Here is an 18,564-nt window from a genome sequence, read left to right as displayed (position 1 = left end):
ATAAATACTCAATAATATAAATACAGCTGTATGTAGCAATCAAGGATACCAAGATGTTCCTTCTCTAAAATGCAGATATATAACTTTTTCCTAACCTCTGTAAGGATTACATTTTTGTCAGGATTTGTTTTAGTTTTTACTACATGTAGGACTTCTGTCTGCAGAGAGCACATAGAAGCCAAAATTTGCTTCTTCCATATAAAGCCTTAATAAAGAGATCCTGGGTCTTAAGCTACGGTGTTGTTGTACTTTGATCCCCTTTTTGATGAATCAAGGATTGGAGATTTGATAGATCATAACTCATATCAGTTCATGCCATCATCTATTTTCATTTTAAAAACATGAGAGCATTTCCAAACAGGTGGAGGTCTCTAGCGGGTTTTGTGCCATTATAGTTAACTCCAAGTCAATTCAAGATTTCAAATAGTCCTAAATACCTAAGTTTAAGCTGAATAAAGACCCACTGATGGTATTGACAAGATTTCTGTTGACCATTATAAGAACTCATGTGAACAGCTGGGGATCCATTTGGTTGCCTAAAAATAATCACCTGGTGCCATTTAAAATGCCCTGATGTAATCCAGCCGGACACAGTTGAGTGTCAGATCTCTCATCCTCTCTTAGTTATCACTGGATGTCTCAAATGGTGCAGCAGCCAGGCTTTCTGCTGCCTGCCACTGTATCTGAATTTTACCCTTATTACAAAAACTTTTCACACCATGGGAATTCTGGATGTTAAGGCATAGCTTTCACAGTGCTGCTTTTCAGTTTTTGTTTCTTCTTAGTGTCCTATCTGGAATACACAGGGGCTTTCATGAGGAACTGTACCACGTTGGGTGTAAACCCCAGTCTGGAGCCCAAAGGAAGGGGATAGTGGCATCATGCGGTCATACTTCTTATCATAGAGTTATACCTTCCTGCAAAGGAGAAACTAAAGTCCAATAATTCATTTTGCTGTGTCTCTGCTCCAAGATCATATATACAGTACATAATTAGAGTTCATATATTTCTCCATATTTTGAAATTTATCAAAGCTGTAGGCTTATACTTAATAAGTTTATGCTTTTTTGAACATGCATGCCATCCTGCACACTAGTGCCTGCATGCATATACGTGGCTTTCATAGGCATTAGTTCAGATTGTTTTTATGAAAAATAAATAAATAAATAGATAAATCTTTCTTTCCTGATCAACAAAAAAGTGCTGTGACATTACAATAAAGATATGCACTTCTAATTGAAAAAAATATCTGTCGCTGAGATTTTGCTAGCACAGCACTAGTCTTCAACTTCTTCCTGAATCCCACAAAATGCAAGGTGACAAAGTGTTTGTTTCAGAGCTGTAAAAATATCTCAGACAAAGTCATGAATTCTCTGGGGTGAAACATCCATCATTCTGTGAATGCTTTTGTATAATCTTTTTGATTAAAGGCTGTCTAAGTACTCCTTAAATCTCCCAGCGTTCAAAGATCTTCTTCTCCTTTACAGGTAACAAACGTACTGTAGATGATTAGTCACAATAACAATAGAAACTAAGTACAGTTATTTTCTTTTTTCTTTTTTTTTGTTTATGTTTTCTGACATTATAAATGTCATGTCAAGAATGAATTACTGTTGCCAAGAATTGCACATTGAATTACTGCTGCACCACATGCCACTCACACAATAACAAAGCATCAGCAGTCATCTTTGCGTAGGATTTTCAGCATATGGAGCAAGCTAAGTTCTTTGTGTAAACATTAATTTTTGTAGCTATTAATGAATTTAACAATTTTTTATTTTAAGAGAGGAAAAAGATATACTGATATGCCATTTCAATTTACTGACTTGCTATTCTCCATCGCAATATTTTCTTTAAATTCATACTAAGTAGTCAATCACAACCTTAATGGGACTTTATACATGAATAGACACAAAGTCCCACATAAAGGAAATCGGAGAGAGTGTGCATGTGTGTTTCTCTGCCCATTCTATTAACCTCAGGCTTAGACTGGGAGAACATTCTCTCATTTCCCATTAAGAAAAACGTCTCTTCCAAAATTTAAAATTGTTACTAATAATGTGAAAACTAAATGTTTCCAGTTTCCTGGAGACTGGGGTTCATGACAGATGTAGTCAGTATGATCTTGTTGAAATGAAAACCTTGGGGTTTTTTAATGTATTCTAATTAACTCCAAATTATCCACTGTTTCACCAGAGAAACTAATTTATAGTAAAATTATTTAAATTATTTAAATGATGCTAAGGTGCTTTCAGGTTCCAATCTACTTGGGATGTAAATAAAATTCATGTGAGGAATGACAGAAAATTTTTAATATCTTAAAAAACACTGTATCAAAAACTCAACAGTAAGAAGAAAACATATCATTTTTAGATTCCTTCCAGGTGAAGTCCTGCAGGCCTCCATTCCCACATGCAACTTCCAAAGCACTGACCCTCTTCCTGAGATCAGCCTAGCCACTGGTTCAGATAAGGGGCCACAGAAGCTGTCCCTGGCTGTAGTTTGCTAGTGGTACCAGGAGAAACATGTCTATTGCATGAGACTACAGGCTAAACAACTTTCCTTGTTCTGTTGACATCACTCTTGCTAAAATCACTCAGTATGTCATTGGTCTTTGCCACAATGGCATACTCCTGCCTCACAAAGTTCAACTTGTGCTCTAGGACCCTGAGGTCCTTTTCTGCAAAGCTGCTTTCTGGACAGTCAACACCAACTCGTTCCAGTACATGGAGTTATCCTGTCCCACCTGCTGTATCTGCCGCCTTCTTTGTTGAACTTCATAATATTTATGTTGTTAATTTCTCCAATCTTTCAAGGTGCCTCTCCCAACTGAAATATCAACTGCTTCCCCTAATTCAGCATCACCTGCAGACTTGCTGTGAGTGAACTCTATCTGACATTTCAGGTAGTTAATAAAAACGTAGAGCCATATTGGATTCCTTATGAAACCCAAGGAATATCATTAGTAAGTAACTGTCCATCAAGAGGACTTTGTCCTGCTGATCACAAATCTTGGAGCCCAGCAGTTCAGCCAATTTTCCACCCATCTTGGAGTCTGCTTATCCAAATCATATCTCATCAGTATGGCTGTAAGAATCTATGAGAGATTATGCTAAAGGCCTTGCTATAAACAAGGTAAAAAATGTCCCCTGCACTTACCTTATCCATGGAGCCAGTCCTCTTATCACAGAGGTCCATTCACTGGTTATAAATCCATATTGGCTGATGCCAATCATCTTCTTACCCTTAATGACCCTGAACATCTTCTACTCTTTATTGGAAGATACTTCCTTCAAACCTAAAAACCTATCTTCCCGCTTACCTTAAAATATACTTATACAGATATATATATGCATGTATATATACATAAATTAGAAAAGTTGTTTAATTTTTCCTTCTGATTGCTATAAAGTATATACCCAAAAGAATTGCTGCAATAAAATCATCACCAGAATTTATATCTTTTATGCTTAACACATGATGTGTTTGAATTATAGTGGTTTCATGATGGCTTATTAATTGTTAAGGTGTATTGGGTTTGCGTGGCAAGGTTTTGGTAGCGGGGGGGCTACAGGGGTGGCTTCTGTGAGAAGCTGCTAGAAGCTTCCCCCATGTCCGATAGAGCCAATGCCAGCCGGCTCCAAGACGGACCCACTGCTGGCCAAGGCCGAGCCCATCAGCGACAGTGGTAGCACCTCTGGGATAACATATTTAAGAAAGGGAAAAAGTTGCTGCACAACAGCAACTGCAGCTGGAGAGAGGAGTGAGAATGTGTGAGAGGAACAACTCTGCAGACACCGAGGTCAGTGAAGAAGGAGGGGGAGGAGGTGCTCCAGGCATCAGAGCAGAAGTTCCCCTGCAGCCCGTGATGAAGACCATGGTGAGGCAGGCTGTCCCCCTGCAGCCCATGGAGGTCCATGGTGGAGCAGATATTCACCTGTAGCCTGTGGAGGACCCCACACCGGAGCAGGGGGATGCCCGAAGGAGGCTGTGACCCTGTGGGAAGCCCAGGCTGGAGCAGGCTCCTGGCAGGACCTGTGGACCCATGGAGAGAGGAGCCCACACTGAAGCAGGTTTGCTGGCAGGACTTGTGACCCCATGGGGGACCCACTGTGAGGGACTGAAAGAGTTAATGTCTGTCAATGTCTCAAACATTGTAGAGGTCTGCATGAGGAAGAGGGCCATTAGCAGGAAGTTGGCTGGCATGGACACAGGGGGTGTGCCGGAGGGTGTGCAGTCCTGTGTTCTGGCAGAACCAGCCTGGTAACCCACCACATATGGCCAGAGGCCACACAAAGCTTATCTGAGGAGGGGGCTTGTAGCTCCTTGGAAAGTCCCTAAGACCACCACCCCAATGGGCCGCACATGCTCAGTAGGTGAAGAACCCTCTGGAACACTACCATGTATGTTGAGAACTGTCTAGAATGAACCCATATAAGTCTTCAAGAGGCGTGACTGTGGACGGAGATTTAGACTATAAAAGACACAACTGCAAAGAGCCGGGCGCGCGCCCATCACCGGAGGATTGCCACGCTCGTCGCCGACATCGCGGGATCCAAGGGTGGTGACTTATCTGTTTTCTTTCCCCCCCTCTTTCTTTTCTTTTTTTTCCTTATTCCTCTCTTTTCTCTCTTCTTGTGAACGTTTTGCTGCAACCCACGCTGCCCACTGTTATGCCTTCCGCAGTTTGGATTGTTCGAATAAAGCGTTCAAAGTGATCGTTTGGTGTCGTTTCACCTTAATTTAGCCCGGGGGAATCCCAGAACCTCTACGGCCCTCTGGTCTGTCCGGTCCGGGTCGTAACAAATTTGGCGTAGTCGGCAGGATTCCCTCATTGGTGCTAAAGCGATCACTGGGACTAGGCTTTTACCAAAGCCCCTCTCTGAGAGGAGTCATACACCAGGGGAGACAGTCCTCTGAGGACTAGTACGGGATCTGGTCCCTATAATTGTACACTCATAATGGCCTCCCTGGGAGGACCGATTGTAGATTGTACCCCTCTCCTGGAGAGGTTAGAGGGCTATAGCGCCCGACCTTCTCTCTCTGGTATGACTTGGGCCCACAATAATTGGCACGATCCACAAGCGGTAGCCGACAGAATTTCCACCTTGGCTAAAGAACGAAAACTGAAACAAGGAAAGGGGAAGGCAGTAGTTTGTGCGGTTTTAGGAGCAGCTCTGGTGGCAGCACAACGGAATAAACACATGGCCCAACACGTGGAAGGGGAGACAATAAAATCCCTTCAAGATCTGGTGGGGGCTCTGCAGGAGCAATTAGGAAATGAGACAAGACATCTCTCTGATCAGCTTACCGCCGAGCGGGTGACTAACCAACGGCTGCACACCGCTTTGACGGAAGCTTTGGAGCGGGAGCGAATATTGCGGGAACAATTAGATGAAATCCGCTCCCCAATTGTTGTAGAAAATTCGGATGCCGATTCTGACGAGGGGAAAAATCCAAAACCGTTATACCCTCTTAAAGATCTAGACCGTATAAAAGAAATATTTTCCCTCGGGGAGGGAGCTGTAATGCGACCTTTAATTAAAACTGAGACTGTGGATGGTGGTCAAGGAGGACCCCAACAAGTTACCACTCGTATCATTCCCTATTCTCCCACTGATTTGGGTAAAATTCAGGAGAAATATTCCCGGGGCCCCCGAGAAACTGAAACTGAGTATGTGTGGAGAGTGTCTCTTACCGGGGGTGACCGTATCTTGCTGAGTGAGGACGAGGCGAGAGGATATTGGGGTCCGGGAGTTTTTCTAACCACAAATGACAATAGAGAACCCTGGTCCCTGACCCAAAGAGTGGCATACTGGGCGGGTGGATTGGATCCCATGGAAAGGGGAGACCCCTTCTCGATTAAAACGCCTACGGCGGGGCACATTTTAGAAAGTGTACAGAAAACTGCGTGCCTCCAGTTGATGCATGACCGGTTATTGGTTCCGCAACAGCCCTCTCCCATGCAATATGTGGCAGACCCCGACAGGTTGCATCCCCTTATAAGAGGATTACCTGATGCTTTGAAATTATATGCGGTGCAACTACAAGATCGGTTGAGGGCGCCTCGACCCCAGAGAAGGGGAGCCCCCCCGGAGACGACATGGGGAGAGGTGGCACAAGAATTGATTAATTACGGGAGACGGATGGGATTTACCGGCCAGGGAGAGACAAAATCCAAGGCGGACCTTAGGAGGGTGGAAGGCAATGGGCGAATAAAAGCTGCACCCCCGAAGCCGACGCGGCCCCCTGATAGTAAAAGATATGTCTTATGGACAGAAGGCATCTCAAAGGGGATTCCCAGGGAGGTGATGGATGGGTTACCCACCCCCAATCTGGAAAGTTTGGTGAAAAGCTGGGACAAAATAAAGGAATCCCCACCTCCCTCAAACCCCAAGGATTTTGTTCTCCCATCCCGGGAACCTGAAACAATAATCCCATCCGCCCCCCCCGGGAGACTGCATTGATCGATCTGAGCGTCCCGGAGTCGGGAAACCCCCTCCGCCGTCCCCAGTCGGTGAGCCGGGGGATGGCCGGTGGATCTATTTAAGGAGGCTCACAGAAAACGACAAAGGGGACTTGTTAATTACCTTTCCCCTGGGTCCCTTTAAAACTCCAGTCACCTTTTTAGTAGATACCGGAGCCCAGATGTCGGCTCTCCGGGAGGACGTGGCTAACCGCTACGGGATAGTGGCGGATAAAAAGCGAATTTGGGTTACTGATGTGTTTGGAAATTCCAGACCTCAATCGACTGCTCGAGTAAAATGCTGGTTGCCTGGGGACGAATCCCCGATAGAGGTTTTGATGATATTGGGGAGGTTGCCGACGAACATCTTGGGACTTGATTTGCTCCGAGGGCGTGCTTGGGTGGACTCGAAGGGAAAAGAGTGGGTGTTTGGTTTACCGACAGTCACGGTGCGACTGTTACAATCCGCGCCGGAATTACCCCCGTCTAAGGTTGTGAATGTTAAACCCTATCCTCTCCCTCTAGGAGCTAGAGAAGGGATTGCTCCTGTGATTTCAGACCTGAAAGAAAAGGGAATAATTATCCCTGTACATTCCCCCTATAATTCTCCCGTTTGGCCTGTCCGCAAGCCAGACGGCAGATGGCGGCTAACAGTCGATTATCGGCACCTAAACGCCAATACAGGCCCCTTAACCGCCGCGGTGCCAAACATAGCAGAACTAATCGCAACCATCCAGGAACAAGCACACCCGATTTTGGCAACCATTGATGTAAAAGATATGTTCTTTATGGTTCCCCTGCAGGACTCAGACAGAGAGCGTTTTGCTTTCACATGGGAAGGTGTACAATACACATTCACTCGCCTTCCCCAGGGCTATTGTCATTCACCGACTATTGCCCATTATGCTTTAGCACAGGAACTTGCCCAAATTACCCCCAGGGAAGGAGTCAAAATATATCAGTATATTGATGATGTGCTAATCGGTGGCCCTGATGTTTCCGTGGTAGGACGGACTCAGGAAGACATAATTACCCATTTGGAAAATTTAGGACTCCAGATTCCAACAGGGAAAATACAACTCCCGTCCCCTGAAGTGAAATTTCTAGGCATCTGGTGGAGGGGAGGAACAGTGTGCATTCCCTCAGAGACCTTAACTACCCTCCAGCAAGTGAAAGCACCTGGTAACAAAAGGGAGCTTCAACACGCTTTAGGCCTACTGGTATTCTGGAGAAAACATATTCCGGACTTTTCTATTATAGCTCGACCTTTATATGACCTGACGAGGAAAAGGACCTCTTGGGAGTGGACCCCTGTCCATGAGGAAGCCTTAAAACTATTGATCTTTGAGGCTGGGGTATACCAGGCTTTAGGGCCAATACACCCGACTGATCCACTCCATATTGAGTGGGGCTTTGCCATCCACGGCCTATCAATACACATGTGGCAGTGTGGACCTGAAGGACCAACTCGCCCTGTCGGGTTCTACTCGAGAAGCTTCAAAGATGCTGAAAAACGATATTCAATTTGGGAGAAGGGTCTTTTTGTAGTTAATCTAGCCCTACAGGAGGCTGAAAAAATCACAAAGCAACAACCGATTATTTTGAGAGGGCCCTTTAAGGTCCTGAAGCCAGTGCTGGCTGGGACCCCACCCCCGGCGGGGGTTGCACAGCGAGAAACAGTCAGGAAATGGTATGCGCAATTAGATCACTATTGTCATGCACGAAGGGTAGAAGAAGGGGCACTTAAGGTACTCCAAATACAGGAGCCACCTGATAGCCAATCCAACCAGGATACCCCTCCTTCCCTTATAAAACCAGCTCCTCCATTTGAACCTCATTTGAAAAATGTGTGGTTTACTGATGCGTCCTCAAAAAGGGAGGGAAAGGTGTGGAAATATCGGGCAGTAGCCTTACATGTTGATTCGGGGGAGCGGATTATAACGGAAGGGGAGGGAAGTGCTCAGGTGGGGGAGTTGGTGGCAGTGTGGAGTGTGATTAAAAGAGAAGCTGAGAACAAAGAATCGACTTTTATTTACACAGATTCATATGCTGTATTCAAAGGATGTACCGAGTGGCTCCCCTTCTGGGAACAGAATCAATGGGAAGTTAATCGCATACCCGTGTGGCAGAGGGAAAGGTGGGAGGAAATATTAGAGGTTGCTAAGCAGGGGACTTTCTTGGTGGGATGGGTAGCCGCACACCAGAGGGGGGATCACCCAGCCCATATTTGGAACAATCAGGTAGATTCGCTGACACGTTTAGCTCCAGTGGCAGTGGAAGCCGAAGAAAAAGAGTGGGAGCGCCTGCTGGAGTGGTTACACGTGAGACGCGGTCATTCAGGAGTTAAAGATCTTTTCAGGGAGGCTGGTAGCAGAGGCTGGCCAGTAACTCGGGAACTGTGTAACACGATCACTTCTGCTTGCAGTCAGTGCCGCACCCGATTAGAGCGGCATCCCTTGCAAGGACCCCCTCTCCACTTACGGGACGGAAAGGGTCTCTGGGAAACTTGGCAAGTAGATTACATAGGTCCTTTCAAAAAATCAGAGGGAAAACAGTATATTTTGGTTGGGGTAGAAGTCGTCTCCGGCCTTGTTCAAGCCGAAGCAGTGGCACGAGCTACCGGGGAAAATACGGTAAAAGTGTTAAAGCGATGGTTCAGTTACCTACCCAAACCTAAATCTATCCAATCTGACAATGGCAGCCACTTCACTGCCGGGGTGGTTCAAGAATGGGCAAAGGATGAAGGAGTTCAATGGACATTTCATACCCCTTACTATCCCCAGGCTAACGGGATAGTAGAAAGAACGAATGGGTTATTAAAACATGCTCTCAAGGTGCACAGTGCTGGGTGGCCTGCACGGCTCCCGGACGCTGTGGCAAAGGTTAATAACAGGTGGGGAAAGAACGGATGTCCCAAACTCACTGCTTTCTGTCCGAAACCCCCCTCTTCACTGCCGGGAAAAAGGGAAGATGAAGACCCAGAAAAACCCCTCCATTATCCGGGACAGCCAGTTTTGGCTGATCTGCCAACTATAGGGGAAGTACCCCTCACTCTAAAAACCCCACTGAATCTTTACACATGGGTGGCTACTGACGCCCACGGGAAAGACCATCGCATTCACACCCGATGGATAATCCCGTCTTTCTAATATATGTATTACAGGTTGACAGAAGCCCATCGTGGGACTTAGGGTTTCAGTTGTTCAGCGGGTCATTCTTTGCATTGTTTGCCTGATCCTGTTAGGCCCGTTGCTGTTCTTTATTAGGGAATAGATGGTGTGGGGAAAGTTTATATTCTTACTTTGTGAATGTATAATCTTGTCTCAATCAACGGGGAATCTGAATAACCAACCCAACCTGGCATGGGAATTGATTACTGGTTTCGTCCGAATCTGGAATCGGACAGACCAAGGGTTTTGCGTGGACCTCCCTACGTCCGCGTCAGAGGGTCTCAAATTTGCCGTTATTTGGTTAAATCTCTCACGAGTGTTAAATTCAAAATTAGAAATGTTAAACCAAAAGTGTATTCAGAATACTCTCTGGAAGGAACAATGTTTGTGGGGAATTGACTACGCACCTTCTCTGGGGTGGGAAGCTGACTACATACCCTCTCCGGTAGCCTATAAGTTTCCAGTTAACACGACCTGGAGGGATATGTGGAAGGCTACATGCTGGAAGCAACAGCTCTGCATAGGAACTATGAGTGCTACCCTTGCAGCCCGAGAGGGTTGGACAGCATGTCCCCAGGAAGTGCAACTCCCTTGCATGTCTGTACTGAATTCGAAGTGGTGTCCCCGGGAGGAGGAGATCCCTTGTAATCTGGTACGTTGGTGGGACCCTCCCCCTCACGGTGAACCCCTACAACATGAATATAATGTTCCGCTATCCCCAGGTTGGTGTATTCAAATTCCTCGCAGATGGGGTAGCTATGCCCACCAGAATCGTTCTCGCTATGAATACGCTTGGTCCCTTAAGCATGCTTTACTTGATCCAGACAATATAATTGATGCGCAGGAAATAGATCCCCTACCCTATAAGAACACCCCCTTAATGACCTGTTCACGGACCATTGGTTGTGAATCGTTAACATGGGACCCTATAGAAACATGGTATGTCTCAGAATTGCGAACTTTCATTCGGGATATGTGTACTTGCTGGGGTTTTCCGGTACCAGGATTTAAACGTAGAGACCCCAGGTGTAAAGGGCCCATTACCAGTCGAAAAACTGCATTAAAATGTGGAGTCACACTTACCCACGAAACCAAGTGGAACCTTGTGTGGAAAGGAGGAATCGGAGTAACTAAATCCTATGACCCATTAACGTGCTCCACTATGAGATATCCATCCCCTCAGGGCACCTTTTGGGCATGTTCGAATGGGAAAATGTACTCACACCTGCATGTACACGAAATGGCAGGTTTACGCTGTACCATCGGCGTTCCAACAATGTGCCCTTCTAAAGTGTTCAATTTCTCAGTGCCCCATCATAACAGAAGGCGCCGGGAAAGTGATGGACCCAAGACGCGACCTGAGTGGGCAGTGCATGGAGTTCAGGTGCCTGATTATTACACCTGGGGCATGACAACATCTCTGATGTTGGAGAATATATTTACCCCATATGTGACCCTTAAAAGGCACCAATTCGTTTTAGAAAATCTGACCTGGCAAGTACACGTCCTAAGCAATTGGACCCGTTATGCTTTCGGGGAAACAAATTTACAGGTTCAACAAGTGTCTAAAATGGCTTTGCAAAACAGATTAGCTTTAGATATGTTATTGTTAAAGGAGCAAGGTGTATGTGGAATGTTAAATCTCACCGATGGAGAATGCTGTCTCACCATACACAATGCAACTACCACCATAGAAGAAGCGCGAGAGAAGATGAGAGAGGTAACAGAGAAAACCGGAGAACTTTTTCAAGCGATGCAGCCCAAGGATCGGTTTAACGGCTGGGATCCGAAAACTTGGCTCACCTCTCTTGCAGGCTCACTGGGACTTACAGGTTGGGGAAAATGGCTTGTAAACATTGGTCTCATGATACTGTGTGGATTTTTATTTTTGATGATGGGCCTTGCAATAGGCAAATGTATGATCTCTCGCTTGCTATCCTCCATTACATCCATTCGTCATGTACGGATCACAACGGTCGAGGAAGACCTTAGGGAAAGTAACTTTTGAATATTGTTATAATGTTAGGGCTGTGGGTTCCTGTTTTGCCTATTCTTGTTACTCTTACCTTGTGTTTCCTCCTTCTGCTGTCTGTGAAGTCGCCACCCTGGACGAGGATTGTATGGACAATGTTTGAGCCACGGGGTGGTGTGAGGGACTGAAAGAGTTAATGTCTGTCAATGTCTCAAACATTGTAGAGGTCTGCATGAGGAAGAGGGCCATTAGCAGGAAGTTGGCTGGCATGGACACAGGGGGTGTGCCGGAGGGTGTGCAGTCCTGTGTTCTGGCAGAACCAGCCTGGTAACCCACCACATATGGCCAGAGGCCACACAAAGCTTATCTGAGGAGGGGGCTTGTAGCTCCTTGGAAAGTCCCTAAGACCACCACCCCAATGGGCCGCACATGCTCAGTAGGTGAAGAACCCTCTGGAACACTACCATGTATGTTGAGAACTGTCTAGAATGAACCCATATAAGTCTTCAAGAGGCGTGACTGTGGACGGAGATTTAGACTATAAAAGACACAACTGCAAAGAGCCGGGCGCGCGCCCATCACCGGAGGATTGCCACGCTCGTCGCCGACATCGCGGGATCCAAGGGTGGTGACTTATCTGTTTTCTTTCCCCCCTCTTTCTTTTCTTTTTTTTCCTTATTCCTCTCTTTTCTCTCTTCTTGTGAACGTTTTGCTGCAACCCACGCTGCCCACTGTTATGCCTTCCGCAGTTTGGATTGTTCGAATAAAGCGTTCAAAGTGATCGTTTGGTGTCGTTTCACCTTAATTTAGCCCGGGGGAATCCCAGAACCTCTACGGCCCTCTGGTCTGTCCGGTCCGGGTCGTAACACCCACGCTGGAGCAGTCTGTTCCTGAAGGACTGCACCCCATGGAAGGGACCCATGCTGGAGCAGTTCGTGAAGAACTGCAGCCCAAGGGAAGGACTCACGTTGGAGAAGTTTGTGGAGGACTGTCTCCCATGGGGAGGGACCCCACGCTGGAGCAGGGAAAGAGTGTGAGGAGTCCTCCCCCTGAGGAGGAAGGAGCAGCAGAGACAATGTGTGATGAACAGACCGCAACCGCCATTCCTCGTCCCCCTGTGCCTCTGGGAGTGTGGGGAGGTAGGGAAAATTGGGGCAAAGTTGAGCCCAGGAAGAAGGGAGGGGTGGGGGGAAGGTGTTTTAAGATTTGGTTTTATTTCTCATTATCCTACTCTGATGTGATTCGTAATAAATTAAATTATTTTTCCCCAAGTTGAGTCTGTTTTGCCCATGATGGTAATTGGTGAGTGATCTCCCTGTCCTTATCTTGACCCACGAGGCTTTCATTATATTTTCTCTCCCCTGTCCAGTCGAGGAGGGGGAGTGATAGAGTGGCTTTGGTGGGCACCTGGTGTCCACCACAGGGTCAACCTACCACATATGGTCAGTCTTTAACTTTTGATACATTTTGGAATGTTTTCCAGATGTATAGGATTTACAGGTCATTCCAAGGTGTTACTAAGACCAGAATCAATATCAGAAGCTGCCCACTTCTGATTAGAAATGATCTCACTTGTATCCATGATTATCTTCACCACTGCCCCAAAATGTGCTGCATCTATGAGTACTGTTAATGTTAGCATTCTTCTTTCTTTCCTTGTGGATATGCAGGTTACTGCTACTGAACTTCCCATTTGCTGGCATGTATCCTGTACCTATCTTGAATTCTTCTGCCATCTGTTGTTTTTCCTTCCAGTAACATGCTTGATTTATTTCCATTTATTTTTCTTTAACTTCTCTCATAATTTAATTCATGCTTGAGGTACCTGTTGCTTTATTTGTATGCTTCCTCGCCAGTTACATCCATGGAAATTCCAGGGATTTTTTTGCAAATACATCATTATTTCCTTGACTCTTTTTTTTCTTGACACTTAAATTGTTTCTTGACTACCCAGCTTTGGATTTTATATGTATTTCAGCACCGCTAGTAATAGGAAGCATTTGTAAACATGAACTACTTTTCATTATTATTGATTTATCTTGGCTTCTCGTTGTGGTTTAACCCCAGCTGGCAACTAAGCACCACACAGCCACTCACTCACTGCCCCCCAGTGGGATGGGGGAGAGATTCAGAAGGGTAAAGGTGAGGAAACTCAAAACTCGTGGGTTGAGATAAAGACAGTTTAATAGGTAAAGCGAAAGCTTCCCACGCAAGCAAGGCAAAACAAGGAATTCATTCACTACTTCCCATCAGCAGGCAGGTGTTCAGCCATCTCCAGGAAAGCAGGGCTCCATCACGCGTAACAGTTACTTGGGAGGACAAACGCCATGACTCTGAATGTCCCCCCTTACTTCTTCTTCCTCCAGCTTTATATGCTGAGCATGATGTCATATGGTATGGGATATCCCTTTGGTCAGTGGGGGTCAGCTGTCCCGGCTGTGTCCCCTCCCAACTTCTTGTGCACCCCCAGCCTCTTCGCTGGCAAGGCAGCGTGAGAAGCAGAAAAGGCCTTGACTCTGTGTAAGCACTGCTCAGCAATAACAAAAATATCCCTGAATTATCAACACTGTTTCCAGCACAAATCCAAAACACAGCACCATACTAGCTACTATGAAGAAAATTAACTCTATCCCAGCCAAAACCGGCACACTTGTGTACAGCTGTTTGCCCAAATATTGCTGAATGAAGCATGCATTACAAGTCCAAATGAAGTTTAAAAAGATAAAGTATGAATATTTGTCTTTTTGCTTCATATCTCAGAATTTAGGGCTATAAATATAGATTTTTATTTTAAGTCATCTATGAATGTTTGAGTGTCAGAATTGCTGATTGTATTTCAGGTCGTATTTGCTAAATTGATAGATTTTGATTTGCTTTAATGGAAGCATTCAGTCACTTTAGGATTAATTTATTGAAAGGTGTAGGAAGGGTATTACTCCTTTAAGTCATTACATTTATTTATCTAGGAGATTATTTACACTGCAAGATGGAGAAGGGCTTAAATTTACAAGTCCAAAGACTTTTTTTCTTTTCAACCACGTTGATTGGCCATTAGCCTAGCTCCAGCCTACCTTTACTAAGACCTGAACTACTCATATGTTCCAGTGGAGTGGGTCTAATCTACTGAGACAGCATAACCAAAAGCTTGATATTAAGCATATTTATGCTGATTGCAAAACCTGGAGAAATTTTGAATCAGATTACTCATATATTTGAGTTTCCTATCAAACATGTAAACAGTCTGCAAATTTGATCTTCAAAAAATGGGCTAGATGTGCAGGTTCAGAGTGTAGACATAAGAGAATGATTTTTGTAAATGCTAATAGACATTTAATTAAAATGCCATTTCTTTAAATATAATTAATTGTATTGTAATGGTATATTTTATGCCATCTTTGTCAGAATTGCTGCAACACTGAAGATTATATATTTTGCACATAGTACCATCACCATACTATTGCTCTTTCAATTTATTTTGCATAATTTTTGAAAGAAAATATATTATTTATAATTTCTGAGGTTCTGTATAAATGAAATTGTTTAAATTAATAGCATTTTGAATAATGCCGTATAAAACACTAAGTTCTCAATCCCATTGATTTTGGGTATAAACAGATTGTAAAAGAAAACAGTTATACAAACAACTTTCTGCAAATATTTTTTTTCTAGAGTCTACTGTCCTATCAAGAATATACTTATGTGAAAACGTACACTATTGCTCATATTGCAGCAGGGCAAGGGACAAGACAAAAGCAGGACTTTATGCCTATGTGGTGTGTTGCTATAATTGTATAATATCTATTACTTTTTTTCATCTGTGACTCCTAGAGCCCTATCCTTGTTTCATAATAAAAACAAATTTGTCTTTCAAATAATTAGTGCTTCTTTTTTAATACAATGTTGTGTGTTGTTTTTTCTTCAAGCCCTCTACTGGCAGTAAAATATGTCTTACAGTGACATGACTTTATGCTGATCCCCAAAAAGAAGAAAAAATTCAGATTATATATATTTTTAAATGCTTACCTTTTTTCTTTGGCACTACTTAGACCAAAAATTCTGCCTAGGAGACCACATATGTGGATCTATTTCATGTAGTATGGCTGAAAGAGGAAAAAGTCTAAATATTCAGTTTAATATGCTCAAGGTACAAAGGTTGAGGTGAACTTTAAGTAAAAGTGGCCTTATTTAATCAATCAGTTTGCATATTAGAATCTGACAACACAATGTGATCTTGTTCGTGAAGGGAATTTAAATACTTACATAATCTGTCACTGCAGATGCATTATGCTGATTTGCAAACAAGTGGGCTTGCAGCTGTACTGTGACGACTCTGCTCTAAGTAGGCGCTTGCCCTGCAAAGACACTCAGAACCAGCAGTGGCGTTTTGATTAGTCTATATGCATCACTTTAAATGAATTGCAGTAGTTTTTTATAGTCTTATCATTTGCATCATTATTCCATTTTCTAATTCTGTGTGTGTTCAAGTGTAACATTGCAAATCTTGTCTTCTGGTTTTTGAAAAGGCTTTTTGAAAAGACTGGAGTTTTAGTATATCCACTAGCAGCTTCTGCCAACAGATTCTCGCAGTAGATTTTAATGTATAGAAGTTATATACATGTTAGTAAAATCTGTATCTTCTACTTACACGCTAAAAAGTAGGCTAAATTTTATGATTAACATTTTCTTTGAAATGTTCTGGTTTGTTTGCGGTTTTTTTCATTGTCATTACACATCCAGCTGTAAGTAGCAGTCATAAAAATGTGGCTAATAGAGCAAGATTTAACCACAATACAGGTAAGGATGGCCAGTTAAGAAAGCATTCTTCTTCTGAGATATTCCTCAGCCCTAAAAATCAGTTGATCTTGTTGCACCCAGGACTGAGAAATCATGTTTCAAATCAATGAAATAATTACTTGTTCAGGACTGCAATACCTAAAGAATTGTCCTAAACGGAGGTTTGGTAAATGAATGGGATAACATTGACTGAGGTACAAGAGCCAAAGCTCCCAGAAGCAGCAAGTAAAGGGATCCTCCTGCCCCTAGTATGAGAGCATATACGGGTTTTTCCTAAGAAAATGCTCTTTGTTACCCAAGGATCAGGAGGTTTTTTGGTAAAATTAGTAAGTACCTGATTTGTAAACACTTTCTTCTGCCTGATTCCTTTCTGTCCCCACTTCTGTGCAACAGTCTCCAGATACAACAAGAGGTGTGCAAAAGACTTTGCTCACAACACACTTTAGGATTTGGGTTCTTCTTGAAAGAGAAGAGGACTCAGTCTCCCTAGCACCTGAGAGTGACATAAAATATTGTGACTCCCACCCTGTGAGATGGTGGTCCAGCTCTGGGCTGTGCACACAGAAATTTCCCTGTGCCCCAAGGGTGCCCACCCACCGAGGGGCTCACAGTAGAGAGATGCTGCCTGGAGTCAGGCATATGTTCAGAGGTTCTCCTGCCTTGTCTCCTTCCTCTTGACCCATCCCTCATAAAACTACGTTACAGGGTCACTAACCTTCCTCTGTAATTAAAGGAGAGAGATGGATAAAACATAGTGATTCTGTATTATGCACTGGAAGTACTCCAGACGCCAGCATCTTTTGATCAGCTTTGTAGGGAATCTAACCATCAATCTGGTATTTTGAGACAAGAGTCTAACTTTTAAGTGTTATAGTGCCAAAGTTAAACTCTTAACTGCTCTGGTCTAAATAAACCCCACCGACTCATGGCTGATGGTCAAAAGTTTTCCTCTGTTTTACAAGGGAAAGATTTGAGGATGTTGGTACACACCAGCCCAAATTCAGCTGTGGGGGAGACATCCCAGATGTTGTTTACATTTAGAATGTATAGCCAAAGCCTGCATGTGTGATTAAGGACTATTTAGACTCTTTTCTAGACATGTTAGAGTCTAAATCAATTGGAATAAGAGAAGTTAGTACAGGCCAATAAAGCAGTGAAAAGTATTTTTGAGTTATATCATCCTAGCTAAAAAGAAGCACACACAACTAGAAATCTCTCTCTACTTTAAAAAGTAAAAGAATATTTAAGTTGGTTTAATATTAGAGTGCTATATACCTGCTGTAGTTTAGAATGTAATCTATTCAAATAGAAAACATTGACATAGTTACTATTTAGCAATAATTTTTACATTATTTTACTTTAAAATTATTTTACTGTTCAAGTGTATGCTAAAATATTATTAAAATTCTCTAGATAATTGCAACCCACTGACAGCTATAAATAATTTAGCAGTTTCTTTAACTAATTTAATTTGTTAAAAAGTATGGTCTGACCCACAATTATTTTTTAAAAATATTCCTATAATTTAAAATTAAAAAGCTTTTAATTCAAGACTCCTATCTGATCTTTTTAAAAATGAATTCTTATAATCAAATTCTCTTGTCAATGCACATTTGATTTATGCAGGCAGAATAACTTCAGTTAAGTATTAACTGAGTTTTCTCAGCATGCTAAAAATATCATGGGTCCTCTTGAAGTCAATTTTCTAAAAGTACTTTACCTCTTATGAAGGCAAGATTACTCCCTTACTTTTTGCATGGTAAAATTAAATTCAATTTATTTGAGTAGGAGATTCTCTTTGTTATTATGGAAAATATTATAGAAACATTTTAGACTTGTAAATAGATTCTACCCTTTTCGATTTCCCATCTCATTGGATAAGCATAAAAGTAGGAATATTACTGTTGCAGCATTTGGCATTTGTCCTACAAACAATAACAGGTGTTTAATTATGCATTTCAAACAGCCCATTGAAACTTTCCCAGCATAGGTGAGTGGGTCACACATAGAGAATTCATTAGAAAGATGCTGTTAGGGAAACCTGCATATATTGTTTTTCTTTTCTGACTTACTGCATCATACTTACTGAAGAAAGCAAAAAAAATAAATAGAAAGCATGAAGTAGACTATTTAAAAACTAAAAGCAAATAATTAAAAATATT

The 18,564-nt window shown here is 43.2% G+C and overlaps 2 protein-coding genes across 2 annotated transcripts; both read left to right on the top strand.

Moving 5' to 3' along the window:
• Positions 1 to 4,119: 4,119 nt before the first annotated feature.
• LOC127012876 (uncharacterized) lies at positions 4,120 to 12,389 on the top strand. The gene is made up of 2 exons (XM_050891296.1): positions 4,120 to 4,564; positions 9,630 to 12,389. The coding sequence occupies exon 2, from the start codon at positions 9,740 to 9,742 to the stop codon at positions 11,642 to 11,644; it is 1,905 nt and encodes a 634-aa protein (XP_050747253.1). The 5' UTR covers positions 4,120 to 4,564; positions 9,630 to 9,739; the 3' UTR covers positions 11,645 to 12,389.
• On the top strand, positions 4,558 to 6,467 carry LOC127029536 (uncharacterized). The gene has a single exon (XM_050915223.1). The coding sequence runs from the start codon at positions 4,962 to 4,964 to the stop codon at positions 6,465 to 6,467; it is 1,506 nt and encodes a 501-aa protein (XP_050771180.1). The 5' UTR covers positions 4,558 to 4,961.
• Positions 12,390 to 18,564: the final 6,175 nt, after the last annotated feature.

This window comes from Gymnogyps californianus, chromosome 1, assembly GCF_018139145.2.
Source record: "Gymnogyps californianus isolate 813 chromosome 1, ASM1813914v2, whole genome shotgun sequence".
In the NCBI taxonomy this organism is placed as follows: Eukaryota; Metazoa; Chordata; class Aves; order Accipitriformes; family Cathartidae; genus Gymnogyps; species Gymnogyps californianus.
Note: the sequence above shows the minus strand (reverse complement) of the source record. Positions and strands in the feature narration are given on the sequence as shown.